Below are 26,553 nucleotides of genomic sequence, written 5' to 3'. Positions count from 1 at the left end.
CTTGAAGAAATAAATATCCTGTAAACTGATGTACTGTTCAGCATAAACATGCTTTGAAATATTGTCTTCCTCTACAGATTTTTAACATTCATTCTTTAATAGATTCTTGAGTACACATTATCAGGGTTGTATTATGCAACCTTTTTTTGTTTGTTTTATTGCAATGATTTATTCAGAGCATGGAAGTTATGAAAATGAGTAAGTGATTTTAACTGTCACTCTACTCAAACTGTTCCAGTCATTTTCTTATCTTTAAAATACTTGTAAATTGTTTACTGTTCGTAATAAAGCATTGAAGGAATCCCTTGCTACTCCTGACAGCTCAGATCATTCTAAGATTGTCGTGTTTGCTTTCTTGTTGCTCTCTTCTTCAAGAATCAACTTCCTGAAGTGGTTTGTGTGATGAGACTGTCTCCTTCATTCCCAAGGATCAAAGTTGATTATATATTTACCTTGCTGGGCAAGTATACCACAGGCATAAGATATGCAGTGGAAATAAACTCATCGCAAAAACATCAAACAGAGACATCCCATGGAGAAGACGATGACACTAATCAGTCAGTTTCTTCAATTGAGGATGATTTTGTCACTGCTTTCGAACACTTAGATGAAGATGAGCCTTCAAAGATACAAAGTACTGGTAAGTTCTTGCATGCTGTTGATTTGTAGAAATTGTTATTTGAAATTTAGGCTTTTGGGATTTCATGAGAAAATAAATGTAAATAAATAGTATTTTCTTACATTAATCATGTTTTGTAAAGGGGTATTATGCAATTGAATTTCAATTTTTTTTTCCTGTTCTTCTCACAACAGTTTATCAACTCATAAACCAAAGATTTTAATCTCAATGCCGGATGCAGATCAAGTAGAATATTGTTCTACTTTGTGTGCTAAAGAACACATTAATTTGCCAGTGATTAGATTAGTATAATAGGATTTGAAAAAAATGAAAGATTGCTTTAATCATGAAAGATCAGCTAGCATTTTGCAACAAAAACAAGCACAGCAGTTGCCATCAAAATCCGTCTCCAGTTCTCTGCAGTTTGGTGCAAACTTTTTTTCTTTTCTTCTTTCCCTTTTTTGTTTTTTTTTCTCCCCTCTTCAGGTGCATGTGGCTTTACTTCTCGAAACCATCGAGATGCTGCTTCGCAGACCATCCCTGCTCAATGTTTAGAAGCTGTTGACTCAAAGGTCCTTGTGGGTTCTGCACGTCGAAAGTCATCTGCCAGATCTTCTACTTTGATTGATATTTTGGGACTTAAGGAACTGTCCTCAGTAAAAAATTCAGTTACAACTTCAATTTCTGATCCTTGGATACAAAGGAGTTTCTATAAGCCATATAATCCTTCTGATCAAGGTGTTAATTTTTTACGTAAAACGTTATTTTCTTCCTCTCCAGCTGAATCCTCAGAGTCAGATTGCTCTAGCCCAAGCCCCATCATCTTCTTAGATGAAGAAGGGTATCAAAAAAGCTTGAAGGCAAAACTTCAGCTGCCAAAAATTCCAGTAGTGAAAGATGGTATAGAGGATTCAGATTCAGAAGTAAGTGAATTTTTTGATAGTTTTGATCAGTTTGATGAGCTGGAACAAGCCTTGGAAAACTCTTGCAAAGTTATTAGGGATCCCATTGTAGGAAATCCCTCACAGAAAAGGAGGGCTGCACATGAACAGTTGTCTTCTGCAAGCATTACAATGAATCCTCAGAAGTTCAAGTTTGATCGTCCCACTCTCCCAGCCAATGTAAAGAAACCAACTCCTCGTAAACCAGAATCGCCATATAGCAGCGTCTTTGATGTCCCGGATTCCCCTCGCCCAGTTAAAACATCAGGAGAAGAGAATGGAGGCTTGTTCAGCCCTATTAGATCATCAGCTTTCAGTCCACTAGGGAGCTGTGGTTCTTCTGAATGTTTATGTCGAATTAATCTTGGTGGAGATGGGACAGGTCAAAATCACCGTGATGCACTCTACAATAGTTATTCAGCATACGCTGATAGTGTTTCATTTGAAATACTGGGTTCTGTTTTTCAGTCTGAGTCCTCATTGGAACAAGTACATGCAGGAAATGATTCAAAACACAAAGGGATTGGTTTGAAAGAGAAAAAAGGTCAAGCTGCAGATCTCAGAATGAAAACTAGTAAAGAGCCAGATAAACAAGCCAAATCTAAACATAAGTCATTAATGATTAGAGATAGCATTCAGAAATTTGCAACTGAATTAGTTGAAAAAAGTTTTGGCAGTGCATTTAAAGACCTGCAAAAAGGCGTTTCTTCGTGCACCAGTGCCCTTTGTCATTTGGCTGCTAGGTTGACTTCTTCTGTCTTTCAAATGGCCTTTTATGAGATTGGAAGACGTAGAGCAATCTCCCTGAAGGAGCGTGCCATTAATGGGATAGCAAACTTTTTGGTGAGTGAAGCCATAACTGGTGCTTTGAAAGAACTGCGGCATGTAAAGAAACAAATATTTACCAACACCGTTGCCCGGTTTGCAGCAGACCTTGCTGAAGAACTTGTGTTTGAAGGAATAATGGAAGTATGCCAGTTTTCGTATCCATCGACACCTACAGCTGCACAGCCTTCATCTTTTGATTATGAAGACAAAGTGGTAAGATCCTATGCCAGAGATTTGTCTGAATCTGTCATTCAGGAGGCTTTTATTGAACTGTCTCAGGTTGATGTGACCTTCACAACACAAGCAGCCATTAGCGTTTCCATGGACAACATCAAATATGTGAGTGCAGAAAGTATGTTAGAGTCAACACGGACTTCCACAGTTTTTCCTAATTTTAATGATAGGGTAGCACTGAAGCCCATCCAAGATTCCAAGAAGGAATATACAGTACAGCAAGCTCTGTTTTGCACCTCTGGTGTTGTAAGTTCAATACCTGTGCCCTTAGCTGGAAGAGCTCTTTATCAACATCAGGTTTCCTCTGATGCTTATAAAGCAAAAGTATCTACTGCTCCGAATTCCGATGACGGTATGAAAGTATACAAAGACTCCACTCATCCATTTTTCACAAGCAAAAAGAGAGAGGAGGAAGTTGCTTCTTACAGAAATATATACCTAACTTCAGATCACAGTCAAAGTACTGAAAGTACTCCATCACTCCTACATAACCAAAACGATACCAAACAAACAAATAACAGATCTGGAATGAACAATAATTCAGAATTAACAAGTGGGTCGAAAGGCATTAATACTTTTTCTGGAACTATGGTAGATATGATAGTAAATGAAGCTTATGAAGCCATAACCTCATCTAGAGTAACAAAAGCAGTAGAAGAGTATACAGATTTTTTAACAAGAAAAATAATAGATAAAAAACCTTATGTGCAATGTGTTGGTGAAGATTTCCCCAAGAGTGTGTTTGCAGATCAGTTGGCCAAGTACGTCATAAAACAATCTGTGGATGAAAGTAAAACTGCGTTATGCAACACTAGTGAGAATTTAGCATGTAATGTGAGCTCACAGACTTACACAGGTATCAGCAGAAAAGAACAATTTGTAATAAAGAAGCAAGAGGCTGAGAAACAAAGTAATGTTTCTGTAATTGTGGAACAACAGCAGATGCCTTTGAATAATCCGTGTAAATTTCTTACTCCAACTCATTCTGTTCAGTGTTTTTCAGAACCTAAAGATTATTTGCAGGAACAAAAAGGACACAGATTTTCTTCAAAATCACCACCGTCTTGTTCCACTGTGACTTTTGCTAGGCATGTTCTAGAGGACTTCACTGACACAGGAAGCTGCTCAATAACACACTTAAACAAGCCCTCAAAAAAGCACGATACTCAGAAACCATCCTCAGGACCTTTGACTTACAGGCAGGCTGATTGTTTTTTGCATGCAAATAGCTTTTCTTCAGTAATGTTTGGCAGTGAAGATGCTTTGCAGATGGAAGATAAATCAAGTCTCAAGGATGGAAATACCTGTGTAATGCCTGGTACACCCCCACCAACCCCTTTAGTACCATGTCAAAGTAGTTCTGAAAGAAACCTAAGAAAACTATCTAAGAAACTCAAGGGAGAATTAGCAAAGGAATTTGCACCTGCAACACCACCTTCTACACCGTACAATCCATCCGTTGGTGGTTTGTCTGAAACTGAACGTGACTCTTTGGAAAATGAGGAATTTATGCTGAAACTCATGCGGTCGCTTTCTGAAGAAGTGGAAAGTAGTGAAGATGAAGATCATTCTGAAATGCCCATTGAGAAAGAGGAGTGTTCAGAAAAAACCATTCAGTATGCAGATTGCTTAGCTAGTCATATAATTTCAATAGCGACTGAAATGGCTGCTTCCCATTTAGATGGTAAAACCAACAAAAGAGAAGCTGATAGGCAGGTTCAGTTAGGTATGCAAAACAAAAGATGTGGATATACTGCATTTATAAACATCCCAGAAGAGACGTGCACTTCTTTGTGGAATTATGCAGGTGATATGGCAGGAAAAGTCATCAACGAGGCCAAGAAGATGGTGAAATCAAGGCATTGTAAACTGTTGAGGTTGAAGCGGGTTAACTGTCAGGTGGATTGCCTTTATCTGAGGAAAGGTGATAAAGAGCGTAGTTCAAACGAACGGTGCGGGGACCAGTGGCTGGCGGAGAGAGATGCATCTGTACTTCCTTTACCGCAAGGTTCAGGCATGACAGGTTTGACTTCCAAATACCCAAGCTGTGAAAGTGTGACTGACGAATACGCGGATCATATTATTCGAGTTTTGAAAAGAGAAGGCGGTAATGCTGAACTGTTGATGGATCAGTATGCTAGCAGACTGGTTTACAGGTCTATCAAATCGGGCTTACAGCAAGCTGCTAGAAAAACCAAATGGAGATACAACAGAAAGATACTTCCTGGGCAAAACGCACAGGTAAATGGTAAGCTGGAGCTGATCAAAATGGTGAATAAAGATGCAGTACAGCTAACGAAAAGCAGCATTCATCGCTGTGAAGACCAAACGTGCGAAAGGAGTATCGGCACACAGAGAACAGAATGCATGGACTTGTTAGATTTTTCAGAATCCCTTGCTCGCAGTATCACTTATGATGTCAGGAAGAAATTGAAAACGTCGGGAACGTGTTTACCAAAGTCTCTGACAGATTCCTGTCTATATAAAAAGACTGAATTTGATGAAGTCACAGGGGATCTTATTAAAACAAGATTTTCTAGGACATTTCTTCCTTTCTCCCCAGATCATAAACTGTATCATAGTACAGGCAGTTTAAATGAAAGTGGCTACAGCGAAGGCATAATTCAAACTATAGAACAATATGCTAGGAAAGTAGCAGATGATACTTTAGAAATGGGTTTAGAGTCGGCTGTTCTCCATGTGGCGGAAAACAGAAAAAATGGGGATAGGCTCTCATATACTGAGAAACTGTCTCCTTTTTCTGGAACTGTCTGTAGATGCTGCAGCATGAAGGAACATCGGTACTGTACAGAAAGTACATCTCGTCACCTGCCTGCGCAAGAATCCTCCATTCCAGTGAGGCATTTTCTTCATTCTGGATTAGGTGGTGCCTGTCAAAAATCAAGAGTGTTTCAGCTTGATATTCCTAAAATTCACGTTGATGTAGAACAGAAGATAGTGTTTTCTGACAAGGGGGCTACTGCAGCCGTAGAGAAAGCAGAAGGAGAGCTGAGTTACACAAGTCTGACAGCTGACAGTGGTATTGGACAAGATGGAGTCAGTTTTGCTGAAAGCCTTACTACTGAAATAATGACATCAGCTATGACTAATATTGGTCAGGCGGTTAACATAAGGTAATATTAATTTTCTCTTACTTGTTGCATTCTGTACCAGAAAAAGAAGGATTGTTCATACCAATATGTGCTCAGAAGGAATTTTTTTTAATTATTTTTTTTTAGAAATTTACACTTTATGTTCTGCATGTTTTCTTTTTATTCCTCTGGTGATGTTTAAATGATTCAGAACTAGAAAAAAAAAAAAGTCTTTTTTCTACCTGTGTGAGCTTGAAACCAAGGTTTCTGTGTATATCAGTGTGCATATATTCCAGTAGGTGACTAATAAGTGGAACTTGTTATTTCAACTTGAAATGCTGTTATTTTTACCTACAGTAGAGAATAGTACCCCTTAAGTGTTTTATTGATCTGTGAGCCATGACAGAATCCAGGTTTGTTCCCTACCTGTATTTCCTCTTCTGTTCTAAAAAGTTTATTTTTGCATTTGTCACTAAGACCAACATCTGGTACTGTCCAAACTAGCCATTGCTTTATAGTATGAAGGCTTTATTTTGATTATGGCTGTGTGATGACAGTGTCCTTATTGGGGAAAAAAAGCCCCTCTTACTTAAAGAAAAAACAACTTACTAAAACACACTTTAGCTTATACGATAGTAATACAGCAGACAAGGAACTGACTTTCACATTCTCGTGTATTTAGCAAACGCTAATATACTGTTTCCTTTAATAGGCCTATAAATAGGAAATATGTGCCACAGTGACTTTGGGGCAAACGGCAACTGTTTCTTAAAACAGACTGCAGTGATCAGAATGACTTGAAATTCCGTCTCTTCAGGTCCAAAAGCAGTCTTTACCATGTTGTCTTTTCCAATTTATAGTAATGTTTGTTTTCCTATGATTTTTGTGCTGGAATTCCTCACAATAGCTAAAGTTTTCTTTTCCTGGTTTCTAGAAGGGGCATCATGATGAATAATAAAATTATTTTTTACATGTTCAGTAGATGAATGGCCACAGTGGGAACGAATTAAATTTTTCGGGGTTTGATATGAAACCCATACGTGCTAGCTTGTGCTCCATACATGCGAATGAAAGTTTTTGTTTTGTGTGTGGGGGTAACTTTTGCAGAAAACTACAAGATCTGTTTTAACTTCTATGACCTTTCAATGAAAGCATTCAAGTAAAAATTCTAGCAGCGTAAAAATGGTAATAAGATGTATATTGTGTCTCTCTGTACAACAGAGTGGAGTCCTTAGTGTGTGACCAAAAAAATAGTAGTAATGTGGTGCTGGTTTTCTATACCTGCAGTATCAAAGATACTTTTTCTGAATGACTACTTAAAATATTATTTAAAATTTCTAGTTAGAATATAACAGCAATAAAATACAGGTTTCAAAGAGATGCTGTTTATTATTTTATCTGTGGCAAAGAGGCGATATTACAGTTTTAACATGACAAAATTTGTTTCTTACATCATCATCTAATATATGGTGTGTAATGCACATGTTTCTTGAGAAGCTGCCTTATGTGGAGAAAAGAACCGTTGCTAGTGCTGGCATAACTGTAACTAAAAATGGGGGAAAACCACCTTTTTATTGCCCAAATGGGTTCTAGTTCAAACAGTTAAACTATTTATTCGAAGCTACATGTTTGTCTGCAAAAAATCATGCTCGCTGGAGCAAGGTGTTGCCTGTGATGTGGTTAAGGGTAGCTTTTTAAATAGTGGCTCCTTGCTATGGTGGTAGTAGGATGATAATTTTTCTTGAACTTTCTACCATTTAATTTCTATGTAGGTAATCACAGTTTGCATGTTCTCACGTTGTAACCTTTTTAGATCTTTTGAATTGCCTTTTAAAGGCTACCTTCTATTGAGCATACTTGCTTGATTGTTTTTTGGGTAAGATTTTAAATTTGTTTCCTGAGGGAAAAATTCTGTATGGGTCATGTGTTGCTACACTTCCTTGAAGCAGAAAGACAAATCTTTATCTACAGAAAGGCCTTTTTAAAAAACGGAATCCTAATGTTTTAAACACAAGTGGGTACTTCAGCACTTTGCCTACAATAGCAGACCATGTAGGTGGTTGTCCTGAAAGCAGGGAGGAGAAGCAGCCAAACTGCTATGGTGAACAAGTTCAAAAATGTTAAGTCTTTTGCTTAAAAAGTTTCTGTAAGGCAGTCTGTAAGACTAAAATGCCTTCTGTGTTTTATAGCAAATAATCTTCCAAATGAGAGAATTATTTGTGCCACTCCCTCTGTGGAAGAATTCCAAATAGCAATGAAATTTCAAATAGCAATGAAACTTCAAATTCATTTGGGTGGTCCATTTCTTACGTTGAGAATAGGGTACAAATTAATGCCCCCCCCCCTCTTTTTTTTTCCCCTTGGACTTCAGTGTCTTTGAAATGATGTTAAATTGCTGTAAATGAACTAACACAGATCAGCATGAAATGCAGTGATGTTTTTGTCTTAAATTTTTGTTTAGCTCTGGTGGAAGAGAAGGATTTCACTCCGTTGAATCTATTGTTAGCCAGCAGATGAGTCTTAGTATTGGTGATGATAGCACGGGCAGCTGGTCCAATCTAAGTTTTGAAGATGAACATCCTGATGAGAGCAGCAGTTTTCTTCACCTCAGTGACAGGTAATTATAAACACGTTAGTATAGTTAAACTGTTACGTTGATGTCAAATTACTTGGCATCAAGTGGTTTTCTCCTGGGGGCTGGGGGAGAAGAGCTTATTTTTTCTTCACAATGACCCTTTTATTATATAGGGCTCTGATATTATGCTTGTGTGTTCTTACAAAATGTTGTTGCCCGGGAATGTTCAAATTATACACTCTGTAAATGTGTGGAGTGTGCATTGATATCAGGAAGTCACATCAAGTAAAACTGTACATATATAATTTAAATATTAGTGAAAGATACAGACCTTTTAAAAACAACCACGATGCATAAAATACAACTGGAAAGTATTGTTTTTTAGTTTTGCTCTGAAATACTAAAACTTAATCATTAAGTATCATCTGTTCTTGAAGACTTTGCATGAGGAGCTTTAACAGCAATTTTTATCTCTTTTGGGAGTTGAATTTATAAGCTGTTCTAACTGATGTTGGTGGAATATTTATGTACTACTAGCCATGAGCTTACAGGTCTGTAATATTGTAACTTACCTGTTCAGGGTAGTAACATTTTCCATGGAGCTTCTCACAACACTTACCCCGGCTGATTGATAACTAACAAATATTAGAATGGGAATTTTAAAGATATGCAATGTCTCTGCCTGTTGCCAGGGAAAATTATATTGAGAGTTGTGGCCCAAGCTTCTATATAAGGAATATATGAGGAATGAGTAAGGTTAGTTTTTTATGATTGATATACCACTTACGTTAATGCAGAAAGATCAGCATTTCTGTTGAAGAACAGCAGAAACGGGGGAGAAATATTTTTTTTCTTTTTAGTTAGTGCTTACAGCATCACTGAGATTAGAGAAAATATGGGGGATATACTTCCTTATGTAATGTACAGATGGGTTATTTGGTATCAAAGTGAAACTTCTTGCTTAAATGTGTACGATATTCTTCATGTTTTGCTGAACTAATTTAATCAAACCACTACTATGATTTATCACTCATACAACTGAATAATTTTGTAAGAGAATACATTGCCTTAAAGTTATTTTAATGAAATATCATCTGTTGTTGAATGAGTGAAAATGAGTTCAGACTTACATGACGAAATCCAGAGTATAAGGAATAGTATTCAGTATACTGGCAGTTACAAATAGTGAATAAAATATAGGTTAGTTGATGCTAGAAAAAAAACGTTTAAGAATATTGCTGTACCTGAAGTGCTCATGTTGTATTTGTTGTGTGTTTATCATCCCCAAAACAGATTTAAATGAAAAAAAGGTAATTTCTATAACTTGCAAGAAAATCTGTGGCTCATAAGAGGAGTGAACTAAATTAGCATTTTACTCAGAGAAGGGGAGGCATGATTTGGACAGCAAGGTGTTGGCAGAAGAAACTGGCATGCACAAATTGATGAGCTAGTTTTACAAAGCCAGCTGTGGACTGGTAGCAGCACATGTGTTCATTTGTGTTGCTGAGGTTTAGCAGGTGGAAGTGACAGGACCTGGGGTTATTGCCCTGAGTAAAAATATATTTGGGGGGAGACCTTCTGTAACAAAACAAGGTTCAGTAATAACACTGTTTCTAGAACAGTGTTATCGTCTTCTAAAGAAATAAAAAATTGCATGGCACTGATGAAAACTTATTGCTTTCATTTTCTCTTTTTAGTATAAACTGTTTTATTAAACAGGAAAATGCCATTCAGTCATAGAAGGGGCATTCATTATGCAGTTACAACAGTTGAAACTTTGACGTTTTGGGGTTTCTTTTGTTTGGTTGGTTTTGGTTTTTTTCCTTATAGTTAGGGATGGTTATATGTAAACCATGTCAATTTGAAACATTTAAATGTACTATCAGGTAACATTGCTCCCCTGGCAGCTGTTTCTTAATGCAGGTGGCTTCCTTGTGTCTAAGCAGCTGTCAGCAGTCTTGTTGTACTATCTTTGAGGTACTAGATATCGTTATACCAATTTTTTAGTAGTGTTGGTACAATATAATTAAGTGGCATAGTGAACGTTAGACAAGTTTTACTTGGTGAGAGAGGACATCTCCCTTCCCCCAGTATTTTCCAAGCTGTTTGCAGTGTTCAATACTTAAAAGTATTGAGCACTCAAAAGTGAGTGCTCAAAAGTGAGCACTCAAAAGTGCTCATACTTGAGACTCCTTTAGCTGACACTTTGGAAATTATCTTCGTAATGATAAACCCAGAGATTCTATTTACGGTAGTTGAAATTTTTTTGGAACACAGGATCGCAATCTCCAGAAAACAACACAACAGTACAAGCTGCAGTGGTCTAGTTCAGTTTACCTTGAGTTGCTTTACTTCAGGGGGAAAAAAAAACCCACAACATTTTTTGTAGTGGCTCTGTTGAAATGGTATATGCTGTTTGTGTCTCAGATCAATATAAAAATTATACTTCAGTACTTCACAGAGGATTAAACTATCTGTAAACAAGGCAGCGAGACAACTTGGAAAGAATTATCAAAGCACAGTCATTGCAGTTCCATTTGAATGGAAATAGGAATGAAAGTTCTTTACCAGATTTGGTAAAGTTAGTTATGCAGGGGAGTTCTTGTATCTTCTGCTTTGCGTGCCTAATGTTAGTTACTTTAATTGAGAAATAAAATAGTGTTAGGCTTTCTCTATAGTTAATGTATAGGTATAGGCATAGATGTAGGCTTTTCCAGGGCATGAATCGGAGCATCCAGGTTAGGTTATAATTCAGAGCAGAAGTCTCTTGCCTTTGGCTGTATGTACATAATGCAGAATCTCAAAGCAGATGATCTGAGTTATAGTTGTCATATGTTTCCCAAAGTGGAAAGCTTTTCTTTTGATTCTTCTGCTGGCTCATGTTGAAGAACTGCATGAAGCATTACAGAAGCATTATAATGCCTTTGTCTATTGCTTGTTCTGTGGTTGCAGGACTTTACTTTTAAGACTGTTAGTTTGCCATCTTAAAACAAAATAAAGATCACTATACAAAAAAGTCTTATACATTGCTATGCATTATAATCATATGATTAAATATATGATTATTTCAGACTAAGTTTGACATCTTAAAAATACATTAATCTCTTATCTAATCAGAATAGTAGTATGTGTGAGGTCATTCTGTTAGGTTGCAAATACTTTTTTTCCTTCGATCGGAGAATTGGGCCAGCTTTTACTTCCACTTACGTTATGCATCTATAACTTTAAGTGAAAGAGGCTGTTTGAGTGCAAAGTATTGGTATCGATAGGCTATGTTAAATCTCTTCTATCCACGTAATTCAAACCAAACTTAATACTTCGGATAGTCTCACACAGTAGCTTGAGACATGTTCTTAAGACCAGGTTTGCATTCTCTGTGCAGATCAAGTTGGTTGATTTGGAAGCTGCTGCTCTTTAATTTTCTTTTTTTCTTTTTTGCATAACGAGAGAACTGTTTGATTATTCTTTGCACACACACACACATATATATTTGTCTGCTAGGGTGTGTTCATATTACAGGCTTGCTAACCTGCTGTTACTGTTTTGAAATTAGGATCCAAGCTGGCATACTGGAAAGCAAGGGACACTGATAGGTTGTGATGTTACTGGCAGACTCTTGAAATAGATTAATGACTGTCTCTTGAAATGTTTCTTTACACCATTCATGGTTTTAAATTTTAGTATTTACCTTGAGTGGAATGAGTGGAAAAGAAGAGCTTTAACAGTCACGCAAAACTTAAGTGAAGAAGGCATCTTCTTGCAGCAGTTGTTCTCTGGAGTTGCTTCATGGCTCGTCATACAGCATCTATAGTAGACAATCTAGCTTTCTCAAAGAATGCTGGTTATCTTGAAATCCTATTTTGGAAAGCTTCCGGATATACTCTGGGGGAGGTATAAAGTTGAGGAACAGGAGATTTAATCATATGAGTGGCTCAGTCGTGTACATAAGCACAGACTTAACAAACTCTGCTAATTATCTTGCCTGAAATGTACCAGTGTAAGGACATGCTCAGTTTTTTCAGTTCTTTGCATTGGCTTGAATGTAGTCATGGAATAAAAGTAGTATGTTTATGAACTGTGAGTGAATTCATCTTTTTAGTATTGTTTTCACTGATCTATAACCCCCTCCCCATTTTTAAAAAATGAGCTTGTAGAACAATATTCAGAATTTTTTTAAAAAGATTTTTTTATTTGCTCTAAGAATTCTGTTTCATCAGATGTTGGCGATCATTGCTGGATTTTTGGAGTGAGTTGGAAGGATTTTATTTGTGCAGTTGTCTTCACAATGTATAATTTTAATAACTCCTAGCTAGTCCTTAAGCAAATATTATAGTTGGAACCATATTCCTGTGAGTAATCATATTGAAATTGTTGAGCTTGTATAAATAACGAGCAATGTGCTTAGACCTGAGGACAGAATTACTGCTAGCACTGATATGGAAAATTAATGAGTAAAAATTAATACTTTCACCTGCGTACTGAAACTTTAGCAGTTTTGCATTGTTGTGCACGTAGCCGCTGTGAATAGCACTGACAATCGGGTTTGTACTCGGTTCCAGCAAACCTGTTTAGGAAGTTTCAATGCTCTCGCATTAAATGTCTTGATAAAACAGCTCTAAGGAAAATGAAGGTTCTAGTTTGAGGTATTGTTCTTTTCTAGTTCAGCTGTGTTCTCTTCTTCTCCTGGCAGTAATGGTAACAGCAGTAGCTGGAGCAGTCTTGGTTTAGAAGGGGATATGTATGAGGAGAATTTATCCTTTCCAACATCAGACAGGTTGGTTGAGTTGAGAAATATAAACCAGATGGGTTCCTCATAATTAATGCATGAAATCATCATTTTGGAAAATAAAAATACGTGCTTTTTTTTTTATGCTGGTACTTTATTCGCACTCTTCTCATTTAATCACAATATGATTTCTTCATTAATTAATCCATACGGAATGGTTAAATTTTGCTGTGCTAAACTGACAAATGTGTTCTGCTTGCAAAATGGAAGGTCCTTTTTGTGCATGTTCTTGCTTGCAGTTTTACAAGTCTTTAGATTCACTTTTTCATGCAAACTAGAGCTTGCTTCCTACAGGATTTCTGTTTTTTCCTTTAGCTTGTGGAAACTTGCAAAATTGCTTGGTAATTGGTTTTTCTAGAACGCTTATGACTTACAGCTTTGAATAATCTATAGCTGTTCATACTTGTGACATAAGACGGCTCAGCCTTTTCACATATGAATTAAAACTAATCTGTCTTCCTTAATTAAAATCAACAAGTTTTCTTCTTATTTTACAAAGTCTTCATATTAAAATCTTTCTTTTTAACACCCTTCTCTTGTTTCTCTTTTCTCCCTTCTTTCCCTAAGAGCAAATCTTGTGAAGTTGACAATAAATCTGTTCCCAACATGAAATGGTGTGAGAAGCAAAGCTTCTTTTCATGATCACTTCATAATTCTTCTATGATCTTCCTGTCCTTTAACCTTCATTACAGTCTTAGGGTTGACTACATTTATTTTGCATATATTGGACTGTACTAATATTTTTGTTTTATTTTTAAAATACAGTGATGGAACAGAAGATAAAGATGAAGACTCCAAGGATGCTGTAGAAGGTAATGTCAGTTCCAGCATATAGAATTGTGCTTGACCTGTGCGCTCTACATGAATTATTTTTGTTAATTCTTTGCTTCTGTAGTCTGCAAAACAAGCTGACAGCCCTGTTATCCTTATACATCATAATGCATGTCAATCAAGTGTCAGAATATATTCTTAGATTAGTACCCTACATACATCTCTTGGTACACCACTGAAATTTACAGCCTTTGGGATGTCTCTGATGCTCGTACATGTACTTAATAATGTAAGGTAGTGAACTCAGATGAGCTTGTTGAAAGCATACATTTGTATGCATAGAATAACTTCTTTGTAAAATAAGGAGCCATGGCAATGCATCTGCATGGCTATGTTTGAGATACTGAAGAAGTTACTCAAATTGGCCATACTAACCTTGGAAGAGGAGTCATGAGAAACAGTGAAAAAACTTGGATTCAATACGTTTGCTGTAATCTCTTTCTTCTTAGTGAAATATAAAATAGGGTCTATCCAAAATTTTGTTACAACTTCATGGTTCTTAGAAGATCTCTGCACTGGTTCCGGTCTGATAGAAGTGCCAAAGGTTGTTAACTCAAATGAGGACAGCCTGAATACACAGTGTGTGAGGCGGATTTAAAGATGAGCTGATGTTAGAGCAAGTGGTAACGGAGCTTTTCTTTGTGTTGGGTATACTCTGAAGATGAAATAAGTGTTTCAAGAAACCTCTGCTGCCCACTTACAGAGGATATTCAGTCATGTTACACATCTTCAAATAGTCTTGACGTAAGCAGAAAGATGTGTGGTCATTTCTTTTTTTTTTCTTTAAGCTCTTGGAAAAATATATGGAAGTGAACCACATCTTTTAAATTTATTTTTTTAAAAATCAGATCTGACTGTAAGGTTATAAGGAAATAAAACTAAACTAAATTATTGAGTATTTTTTCCTTAGGAAATAATTATAATTAAAATATTTTCTGCTCTGTAGGTTTCATCTAGGTTACCAATATACCATTGCTTTCTTTTGGTCTCAACTTAAAAAAGCATCTCAAATGCTCAAATTGCTCAGTTAAAATAGTGCTTGATTTTATTTCTTTACACAGTTTTGGTGTCTCCGGGAGTCCAACAGACTGCTTTATTGTGTATTAAGGATTTTCTGGTGAAGTTTTTCCAGTTTAATTTCTTCACCATTTCGCTGTTGTTTTGAAAAGAGTCTTTCTGTTACTTTCATTGTAGGACCATTTAAATAGTATTCATAGAATCATAGAATTGTTAGGGTTGGAAGGGACCTTAAAGATCATCTAGTTCCAACCCCCCTGCCGTGGGCAGGGACATCTCCCACTAGCCCGGGTTGCTCAGAGCCCCATCCAGCCTGGCCTTAAAAACTTCCAGGGATGGGGCTTCCACCACCTCCCTGGGCAACCTGTTCCAGTGTCTCACCACCCTCATGGTGAAGAACTTCTTCCTAACGTCCAGTCTGAATCGACCCATCTCTAGTTTTAATCCAGTCCCTCTAGTCCTGCCATTACCTGACATCCTAAAAAGTCCCTCACCAGCTTTCTTGTAGGCCCCCTTAAGATACTTGTAGGCCACTCTAAGGTCTCCTCGGAGCCTTCTTTTCTCCAGACTGAACAACCCCAACTCTCTCAGTCTGTCCTCATAGGAGAGGTGCTCCAGCCTTCTGATCATCCTCGTGGCCCTTCTCTGGACACGCTCCAGCACGTCCATATCTTTCTTGTAGTAGGAGCTCCAGAATTGGATGCAGTACTCCAGGTGGGGTCTCACGAGAGTGGAGTAGAGGGGGAGAATCACCTCCCTCGACCTGCTGTCCACGCTTCTGGTGCAGCCCAGGATACGATTGGCTTTCTGGGCTGCTAGTGCACACTGACGGCTCATGTTGAGCTTCTCGTCCACCAGCACCCCCAAGTCCTTTTCTTCAGGGCTGCTCTCAAGCCAGTCACTGCCCAGCCTATATCTGTGCTTGGGATTGCCCCGACCCAGATGGAGGACTCTGCACTTGGTCTTGTTGAGTTTCATGAGGTTGGCATGGGCCCACTTCTCCAGCCTGTCAAGGTCCCTCTGGATGGCATCCCTTCCCTCCAGCATGTCAGCCGTCCCACACAGCTTGGTGTCGTTGGCAAACTTGCTGAGGGTGCACTCTGTGCCACTGTCCATGTCGCTGACGAAGATGTTAAACAAGACCGATCCCAGTACTGATCCTTGAGGGACTCCACTCGTCACTGGCCTCCACTTGGACATGGACCCATTGACAGCCACTCTTTGGTTGCGGCCATCAAGCCAGGTCTTTATCCACTGAATTGTCCATCCATCAAACCCATATTTTATCAGCTTGGAGACCAGGATGTCATGCGGGACAGTGTCAAAGGCTTTGCTCAGGTCCAGGTAAATGACGTCAGTTGCTCTCCCCTTGTCTATTGATGTTGTGACCTTCTCATAGAAGGCCACCAGGTTTGTCAGGCATGATTTGTCCTTGGTGAAGCCGTGTTGATTGTACCCAATGACCTCTTCATTATTCTTCTGCCTCAGCAGTGCCTCCAGGAGGATCTGCTCTATAATCTTACCAGGCACGGAGGTGAGACTGACTGAGTATTCCAAGTAGAAAACCTTTGTACCTGCTCATATACATTTGGAAGTTCTGTTCATGCCATACCTAGGAATTTTTCGAAGCTGACTGCACCTGGTTCACCAAAGAATTTGAAACACAGCCTTGTTATTACCAAATGTACATCTATTTTATAAAACTGAACAATATATAGAAATCTCCCAGTGATACATTACCACAGTGCTTTCTATCCACTAAGTGTCATATTTTTTTTTTATAATTGGGACTTTCTCCTATAAAGATACTAGATTTTGGGGCTCCTTGACAAGTATTCTGTTGTCCACCAATAGCACATTTATGTTGACAGTTCCACTAGTTAATTTTCTCTGTCTTTTTCCTCCTGGGGGATCTATTTCATCTTCCTTAACTTCTTCAGTGAGGAATGAATACCTTATGTACCTCAATTTTTATAAGCTTGATTGGAAGAGTAGTGAGGCTGAGGTAAACTGCACATGAACATATGTTTTTATTGCAAATATATTCTATGTTTCTAGGGAGTTAAGTCCAGTAGTCTGGAAGCAGAGACTTCAAGAACAACTCGGAGAGGACTACACACATGCTTAGTGGGTTCTGAGAGTGGATTACTGTGACAGCTGGATACAGAAATTCAGAGTGGGAACAGAAGATGACAATGCTGTAGTTTCTATGTGTTTCTAATGCAACTGCTTTTTTCGATACTAATGTTAATTTTTGGAACCCATGCTGTAAAGGAAGTTTTGAAAAATTGGATAGACCTCAGTAAAAACAGCACTATATTTTGGAAAAAATTGGAGGCGATCTGATCAGTCTGCCTGTACAGGAAAGAATTCTGAAATACACACTTTTTAAAAATTTAGTAGATGAAGGCATGGTGAAAAATAGCAGTTTGGAAACAGAAATGACTGATGGATAATGTGAGAGCCATTGCTGTTCAAAAAGTTTATGAAAGCCTGTGTTAAATTCCTTGTTGTTTGGAATGTATGTTATAGCTTAGATGTCTCTTAGTATTCAGCTATATTCGCGTACAATTGTAAATGGGATATACAGTGCTTCCTTATGTGAAAGTACAGAAGCACTTCAGACCAGCATGATTTTTTCCTTTTATATTATCTGTGTGTATTAAATTGAGGTTTTTAAGAAAATATAGTTTAAACAGTGAACTACAGAGACTTTTTGGAAACAATTTGAAGCTATGTATTTGATGATTTGTATTTTTAATGTTAGGTTCGGAGCGAATACGGAAGACTTTAGCAATAGTGAATATCGATCTGGAACCAAATCTAGTGGACCCCCAACTCAGAGCAGCGCTCCAGTGGCTGGCAGCTTCTGAAACAGAGGTGTCTGATCTTCACTTTCATGACACTGCTACAAGGGAATTTGTCTTGGTACGTACTTGGGTTTGATGGGTGGTGAGGAAGGGAAAGGATTTGCTTTGTTTCCATTTGCTGTGATGCACCAGCTGCTACTGCCTCATTTGCCACTCCATAATACTGAGGTATTTGCTGTTGAGGAAAATCATTATTTAAACCCTGAGAGGTCAAAGTGGAACAGCCTGTTTAGCCTGTGTATGTACAATAAAGAAAACAGTATTAATCAAAGCTGAGTTAACTTGTTACACTAGTTGTTCTCCTTGTTTTACTCCAAAGAGGACACAATTACAGCATTTTTATTTAGTGAAAAATGTATTTTTTCGAGCATTTTTACTTAGTATTTAATTATCTATAAACTGAATCTTCCTGAGAACTTCTCATACAAATTAATTTCTAACAATATTTTGATGTTCTGCCTCATTTTTTTTTTTTTTGCTATCAAATGTACATTTTCTTATCACAAGAAAGTTTAGGTTCTAATTAAATATTAAATATGTTTTTATTCTGTAAGTAACTGCAACTAAAACTATTAAGAAAGAAGGCTCAGTAAGATTGTTTCATTTTTACGTGCCTTTGTTTTGGTTTTATAGATTGAATTTAATATGTGACCAAATAGAAAGCGGAAGTTTTAAAAGTTAGGCTTTAGCAATTGGCATCTCTTAGGGAACGGTCAAAATTTTGGTATATGCACTGACCTGAGTTTTTCCATCACAAACATATAAGTGAAAATTCTTATTCCTATAAAATCATAAAAATTATTCCTTTGTGGCTACGCACCAAACTGCACGTGGTGATTTGGCATTTATTACGTTTGACCTATTCTCTTTTTAATCTTCTTCCAAGGAATTATTTTTACATTACCTGGCTATTGAAAGGCTAAACTAACAGATATGTAGGCATTGTCTCTAATGATGAGGTTGATATGAATGATAAATTATCAAAGATTTTTATGTTGTGACTTGGTAACGTGAAAAAGTGTTAACATGACACCATTAGTATGTTTTTAGTAATTAAGATCTTGGCAAAAACAACTTAATGTGCATATCAGTATATTAAGGAAGGAAAAGCTTGCTCTCAGTTCCCAAATCTAGCAATGAGTCTTCAACTTGGTGCTTTCCAAAGTTAAAATCATCATTTCAGGAGAAAAGGGGGGTGGCCAGGAAGTAGAGGACAGTGTGACTAAATAGTCTCCCAAACTTAGATGAATGTGGGCACCTATGGTGCTTAGTTACTCTAGACTTCTTCAGTATGAGGGTGGTGAGGCACTGGAACAGGTTGCCCAGAAAAGCTGTGGATGCCCCATCCCTGGAGGTGTTCAAGGCCAGGCTGGATGGGGCTTTGAGCAGCCTGGTCTAGCGGGAGGTGTCCCTGCCCAGGAGAGGGGGGTTGGAACGAGACTGTCTTTAAGGTCCCTTCCAACCCAAACCATTCCATGATTCTGTTGTACATTAGTTCTGACACTTAGAGTGGACTTCAAGCTTTCATAAACTAGAAGGCAGTTTGAGAGTACTTTTCTCTATTTCTGTTTTTATTTTAAACTGGTGGGTTTAATGCTTATATTCATATACTCCTCCCCCGTTACAGCTTGTAAGTGTCCTAATATGAAGAAGAAAGTACTTCACTTCTTCTGTTCTCACATGCCTGCCTCAGCATTCTCTGAAGTTCTTTTGATGTGAATGAGTTGGGTTTAGTGACTACAATCATTCTGACCTCGGGAGCCATTTTTGCCATCTTTTGAAGATCAATCCATCTATTTCATGCTGCTTGTATGTGAATTGCAGTGTTGCAAATACTCAGGCAGGCTACTGGTAGGACCCACAAGTGTTGTTAGTATTCTCCTTTGTGTGTGTGTGTGACACACCTGCATCTTACACTGCAACATAATCATGTAAGTCAAAAATAGATGTCAGGTGCCATTATTTTTTTTTTTTTTCCTTTCAATTTTTTCTCGAGTTTCTCATTCTTCTGCCAGGTCTGACTTAGCAGATTTCAAAGTTGTGGTGCTACTCTTCGAGCCAACACACAGAATAACGTAGGAAAGATATTATTAGCTGGCTGTGTACCTGAACACGACTCTAGCTACCCTAATAAGAGAATATACTGAGAAGAGCCCTTCTGGCAAATAGCAATGTCTGTTATGTATGCACTCCTAAGAAACTGTAAGATTTTTCTAATTGACACTTGAGTCATAAATTGACATTGAGTTGACACCAAAAGATAAAACGTAAAACCTTCAGGCACGCAGTAGTCATGAAAAAGTTAAGATAGTTAATTGATTCACGTAATTGTATAGATTAATTTTTAGTTCTCTAAATGCAGTTATGTTAAAATGAATTGAAATCCTGCTTTCCCCCCGCCAGAGGCAGGGTAGGATTACCTTTTTTTTTTTTTTTTTAATTCCATAATTCCATCCCGTTTCCTAATTGGAATGATCTCTGACCCAAACTGAGGTTCTGAAATTATAAATAGTCATTCTTAGTTCTGTCCCTAGTAAAGCTAGACAAGCACCTCCAGAGGGCACTGCAGCCCAGCAGAAAACTAAACTGACCTCCACATACTGCTCACTCGCCAGCTCTGGGGTTTTGGTCATCTCGTAGGTACTTTGGTAAGTTACCTCAGTTACGTGGGCTTTAGATTACATTAAACAGTAATTTTCTCTATAAGCAGTTAGTGGGTTCTGGAAGGGAGGAAAGGCTTGTGTTAGCTGATCACAGCAGGGTAATGAGCCACTGATGTGATGTGGCTGTATAAAAGACAAAAATACTCCTAGCATGTATCAAGCAAGGTATTACTTGCTGCAGCTGGGTATGAACTCTTACTTAAGGACACATGTTATGCTTAGCAAGGCAGAAAGAAGTTAAATACATATGTAGGAAAGAAAATACATGTTAGGAGCTAGAACAAGAAACCAGTTAATTAGAATTGATAGTTCTTGACTTCTTTGAGAATCACAGAATCATAGAACTGTTAGGGTTGGAAGGGACCTTAAAGATCATCTAGTTCCAACCCCCCTGCCATGGGCAGGGACATCTCCCACTAGCCCGGGTTGCTCAGAGCCCCGTCCAGCCTGGCCTTAAAAACTTCCAGGGATGGGGCTTCCACCACCTCTCTGGGCAACCTGTTCCAGTGCCTCACCACCCTCATGGTGAAGAGCTTCTTCCTAACGTCCAGTCTGAATCGACCCATCTCTAGTTTTAATCCATTCCCTCTAGTCCTACCATTACTCGACATCCTAAAAAGTCCTAAAAAGGAGCTCCAGAACTGGACGCAGTACTCCAGGTGGGGTCTCACGAAGCCTGATGGCATGGTTTTACAGGTGCCTGGATTAAAAAAAACAGATATATATGCAATTTTTAATCAGCCCTTATCTAGCGCTGTTAGGATTTCCGGTGTCTATTTTGAATAAACTCCAATATTTCATTTGTCTGACAGTAAGAAACGGATCAGTCTGCTAAAGGAATAGTGGGATTGAAGTTTGAATGCTAAATTAAAATAGAAAGATTAGTGAAGGCCAGGTGTTGGCTCTGTCGTCTTAGAATGGTGGTATCTTTTTCTTTGGACAAAGGTTTTATACTGTATTTGCTGAAGTAGGTCTTTGAACATTAGCAAAACTTCCCTCTGGTATAAGAAAAATGACTATTTCATAAACCAACAAACAGTATTTACAAAATTGCCTGCCGTAGACTGTAAAACTCTTGCTTCCTGTCCTCTGTTTTAAAATTCACAGAAATAACTACAGATTTCAGTTCTTTTTATGTAGAAAAGCCATATTTTTTTTCACTGAAAAAAGTTTCAGTGTTCAGGATGTATTGTATTTGAAATTAGAGACGATCTTTTTTGCTCGTTCAAGTTAACTGCTTGCTCAAGAAATTAATTGTTTTATATATGCTTTTATGCCCACATTCTTTGTCAGTTCCATCATCTAGGTAAAGAAGCAGAGAGAGATTGTCTTCCTTTTCATTTTTTAATAGAATTTCGTATTGCAATCTGACAGGTCTCGTAGAAGAAACATTATGAATTTTAAATTTTGTATCTGTGGCAGATATTTCACTGCACACTATTTATGACTTTTTTGTTTTTGAACTTAACACATAGAATGTCATGGTAGGGACTGTGAAAGGCAATAAAATTCTACAGTTCCAACGAATAAGTAGGGTGTCTAAATTGCATTTATTAAATGCAGCACTGACGGTTGTCCAGAAAGTTACAGGGAATAAAGTTTGTTGGGTTGAGTTTTGCTTGGGGTTGTTTGTTTGTTGTTTTTTTTTTTAATAAAAGATTTTTTTATTTTTTTTTTACTTCTGGGCGAACTGGTAAATTCATCCTTGTCTTAGGGTGGGCTTTTTTCCGTATGTAGCTGAGCTTGACATATAAGCAAAGGAAGATTTTATTTGCTTGGATCCTGAGTGGAAAATAAATGTTTTCAGCTACACTGATCTCTGCTCCCAAGTGGTAGCTTAACTTAACCCTCACCTTTTCCTCTTCCCCAAGTTGTTATAATTTCCCAACTCTGAAGACACTGTTTTCATTGAGGGTAGCATCCGTGCCACCCAAACCACACTATAAGTTGTGAAAGGAAAATCCACATCCTTTTATTAAGACTGAGTTTTGTCTTTTTATATGTGCATTATTGGCATGGGAGGGGTGGCAAATGTCTTAATCTTGCGTTCAGAATTTCCTGTTTTTTGCAGTCTTGATGAACCACAGCCCTCATACCTGTGGCACCACGTCATTTGAAAATGTCGCTCCCACCAGAAGAAAATTTTGTGAAAACTGCCCTAAAGAGAAGTGCCTGATTCTTGCGGAAGTTTTTGTTTTTATAGATGTGGGAATAACGATTAACTCATTACAACTGATCTCTTATGAGCTAATGTTTCAAGAATAACTTATGTAACTGTTAATCAGGATGTGCTGGTCAAAATGTTTTGTTTTGTGTTCTCCTGTCTCCCCTTTAGCTTTCCAGAAGACTGCGAGAAAGAAATTGGAAAGTTGGAGATCTCTTGCAAGCAGTGCTGAAATATTGTGAAATGATGGAGAAGGTGTCTGATGGAGAGCAAGCTCTAAATAAGTCTTTGGTTGGTTGGCTTCTGGAAAACATCTGAAAAATCCAAAGATGCAACTCTCTTCACTTCATTCCTCTTTTGAAAGGAGATAGAAAGAACACGGATATGTAAAGTAAAATTCAACTAATAAATGTTCAAGTAATTATCAGCATTTAAGAGACTTTGAGGTGAACGTCAAAATAGCTGTGCTGTGCTTTGTGATACTGTGCACATGGTATGTTTATTCAGTCCGTAATTGGTATTGTCCACCCACGCATAACATGTATTTACTGCTGTGTTCAGACCATTGAAATATTTATGAAAAAATCCCTTGTCTGTGATAGTAGTTCAGAGGAGACAGTCTCAGACATGATATTCAGGATCCCCACTGTGCCAGGATAGCTCTTTTTCCCACTTGTATATGTGCTATATTCGCTGTGGGAGTAAGAGCGCTGACGTTCTGCAAAAATCGGTTCTGCAATACCTTGCTTCAGACAATGAAAAAAAAAAAATTACCGAAGTTGGCCAGGTGTTATGTGCCCAAGGGCACTGTTGCCAGAAAATGGTGGCAGTCTTAATGCAGTCTGGCTTCACAGCCACCTTTATCAAGTTTAACTTTATGTGATGATGTGAGAGTCTGCTCCGAAATTGTTGAGGTGCAAATACATGTTCCCTTTTGTTGACTACTATAGAGCTGGTAGAAGGGCAGAGTGGGTAGCTGAGCATAATTTCACACATACTTCTTCATCCAGGTTTCCTGAAGCTTGCCAATCAAGTTGAAATTGCTAAGTTTCTTACTGAAGCTTTTTTGTATGCAAATACTTCTATGACATTAATTCTGTGTCGAAGAATTTGTATGTTAGTCTCTCAGTAAATGTGTTAAAAGTAGCAGATTGAAACTTGTTCCTCTGAGGATTTTGGCCATCTTCTTGATTAATTCTTCATTTCTTAGTCTCTATATATGAACTTTCTTTTCAGTAATAAAGAGAATTTTGTTACTCAGTGAGCACTTAAGCTTTTAACAAAGAAAGCTAATTAAAACATAAAGGGGAAATTTCTTGCAAATTGATTTTTCATTTTTCTGAACTACCTTCACTGAATTTTTTTTTTTTTTTAAAGGCACTTTTAATCAGGTCGTCTTAACAGCCTGGTCAAGTTTCTCACCAATGCTGCTGACTTGCCTCTGAAGGGAAATCTGGACCTTTACGTATCTTGTGGTTTGAAAGTGCTTTTTGGATTTTGATTTGGTTTTGGGTTTTTTTTTATACATCCTTTGAAAGAAAAAGCCATGTGCTGGTAATTACAAGGTTGGCACCTCAAAACTCATATCACTTGCAGGAGCATCATGGAGTCATCTTCTGGATGAACAAAAGAATCTTAATAGTTTTTTTTTTTTTTCAAAGAAAAATGCACTGTTGATATGGTGCACAAGTTTCGGATCCCGAACAAGGAGAGATAAAGTCTCTAAACTTATTAATGAATTTTACTGGAATGTGTGCCATTCTGATTTCCCCTACCCCCTAAATTACTGTGAGGTGTCACACTGGTAACTCAAGAGCACGCTCCTTGTAACGTCTTTTGTGTTTCAGGAAGGCATTCCACTGCTCCTTTTACAGAGACCTGGATATAGTCCTCATTTATCACCTGGATTTCTGCCTTGGATCTCACAAAGCTCACCTTTCTCACTGAGTTAAAAATTTTTTTTTAACATGTTTGTACATGCACATAGGTGTGTTTACACATGTGGATACACAAATAGATATGTATATGCATCTCGGTGTATATGAGATCTCACCAATATGAACTTACAATGTAAAGTTTTACCAATAAGTTAAAATTCTGTTATGCTCATAGTTTATTGCCTCACTTCATGTATCGTTGATTGATCTATGTATGCCATGTGACAAAAAGACCAGCAGCCATTACAAGGTCTTTTGTCTTGTTATAGGTAATATAAGGCCAAGCGTCAGGAATTGTTTTTTCTCTAGAACCCAAAGCGAGGGGGGAAAGTTAGCGTAATTCCTGTATTTGGAAGATGGGGCTAGTAACAAATATTTTTGAAGAGTTGCACAAAAGTCATCAGGATTTTTTTTTTTCTGCCCCAGCCCCCGTACTTCTTTGTTCCTTTTTTTTTTTTTTTTTTTTTAAGGTTGACTTTCGAAGTTATTTCAGACAAAAATTTGAAACCATTCTTTGGCTGTAACATCTTCCCTTTAACACAACAATAATGTACAAATTTGCCTATAAAATTGAAATGTGAAGAAAATAAAATACTAAAAACAGTGCCCTCAGGATGAAATTTTGCTCTGGGTTTTGCACCCTTGCATTCTCACCAAGAGGAATTTCAGGACGCAAGGATACGGTAGTACTAGTACAGTGTTTCTGTACCTGTCCAAAACCAAATTGATAAAGATATTGAAGGCATTATAAATGTATAAAGCTATATATTTAAAAAAAAAAAACAAACAAAAAACAAAAAAAACAAAAAAACAAACAAACAAAAAAAAAAAAACAAAAAACCAAAAGAAACCCCAACCAAACAACAAAACGGAACAGCCAATTTTTAACTGATTTATTCAGTATATTGGATGTGAAGTGGTTTTTCTTTTCTGGACCTTTTCTGGAGAAAGGCAAAAGATTGTGAGATTCCCAAAGCTTACAACTGTTCAAAAAGCGAAGTAGACAATAGTTGCACTAAAAATGATTTTTATGAATGGAATCTTGTTTCCAGACTCGATCAAATACATTATGTAACTATTGATTGTTGGTATATTAAGGAAGAAATTGATTTATTAGCTTTTGGGGAAGGTAGTATAGTTTCCAAACTTACATGAGAAAAATGTTATGAAATACTTAATTTTTACTTAGAAAACTGTTTTGATTTTTTGTCTACACAAATTGTTTTAAATTTGTTTTGGACTTCTATCCTTGGGTATCAAAATTGGGAAAGCATTAAACTAGCCTGGCAAAATTACTATAATTTAACAATTTTAATAATCTTTGGGAAACCTTACTCTCACTATATTTAACTGATGCTGTCTGGCATATTAGCGAGAAAGCTGTTCTTTGCTAATGCGAGTCTTAAGTTGTGCTATTACTGAGTATATTTAAAACTCCTGACCACAAATACAGAAATGTGTAAATGAAAACTGTAAAAACATGAAGGACCATGTTTTGGTCCATGTAAACCAGACAACTCTGCTTTATAAACAAACATAGTAAGGTAGAGTCTGCTTCATCTTGCATTTTTTCTGTATGGGAAACCTGACTTGGTAATTTAATTTTTAAGTTGAGGAAAATATATACAATGGTGATACTGTTCCATAAGACACCCTGACTCAAACACTTCATAAATACATTTGATGTTCTGAAAAATGGAAGCGTTTGGATGTTTCCTAAGGTTCTGTAGAAAAAGCACTTTGAAAATAGTCCCTCTATAAATTAACAATTAAAAGTGGCCATATTTAAAACAAGTTTAAACATTCAGAACGGGATGCATAAATAATACAGAAGTATGCATAAAGCCTTAAAATAAAAACCAAACAAAAGTCAAAGTCATGTGCTAAAATTAAAGAGGATTTGCTGTCTCAAAATGAGGATGTGAAAAAGTCGCTAAGATGATGCACTTGAATGCAATTTGTGTAGTATCTTTGTTCTTGACTTTTAAAAGATTGT

At 37.4% G+C, this 26,553-nt stretch overlaps 1 protein-coding gene across 3 annotated transcripts in view; it reads left to right on the top strand.

The window, feature by feature from the left end:
- The window catches only part of AKAP11 (A-kinase anchoring protein 11), a 44,507-nt gene extending 19,135 nt beyond the window's left edge, over positions 1–25,372 (top strand). Inside the window, exons 6-12 of one of the 3 annotated variants that reach the window (XM_063334961.1) lie at positions 376–640; positions 1,106–5,756; positions 8,176–8,331; positions 12,980–13,063; positions 13,841–13,887; positions 17,691–17,851; positions 22,792–25,372. In XM_063334961.1, the coding sequence (XP_063191031.1) occupies positions 376–640; positions 1,106–5,756; positions 8,176–8,331; positions 12,980–13,063; positions 13,841–13,887; positions 17,691–17,851; positions 22,792–22,938 (5,511 nt within the window). In that variant the 3' untranslated portion in view covers positions 22,939–25,372. Of the gene's footprint in view, positions 1–375; positions 641–1,105; positions 5,757–8,175; positions 8,332–12,949; positions 13,064–13,840; positions 13,888–17,690; positions 17,852–22,791 lie in introns of all 3 variants that reach the window. The other 2 variants (XM_063334951.1, XM_063334972.1) reach the window with 2 other exon arrangements.
- Positions 25,373–26,553: the final 1,181 nt, after the last annotated feature.

The sequence above is a fragment of the Chroicocephalus ridibundus genome, chromosome 1 (assembly GCF_963924245.1).
Source record: "Chroicocephalus ridibundus chromosome 1, bChrRid1.1, whole genome shotgun sequence".
Classification (NCBI taxonomy): domain Eukaryota; kingdom Metazoa; phylum Chordata; class Aves; order Charadriiformes; family Laridae; genus Chroicocephalus; species Chroicocephalus ridibundus.
This window is presented reverse-complemented; position numbering and strand designations above follow the sequence as displayed.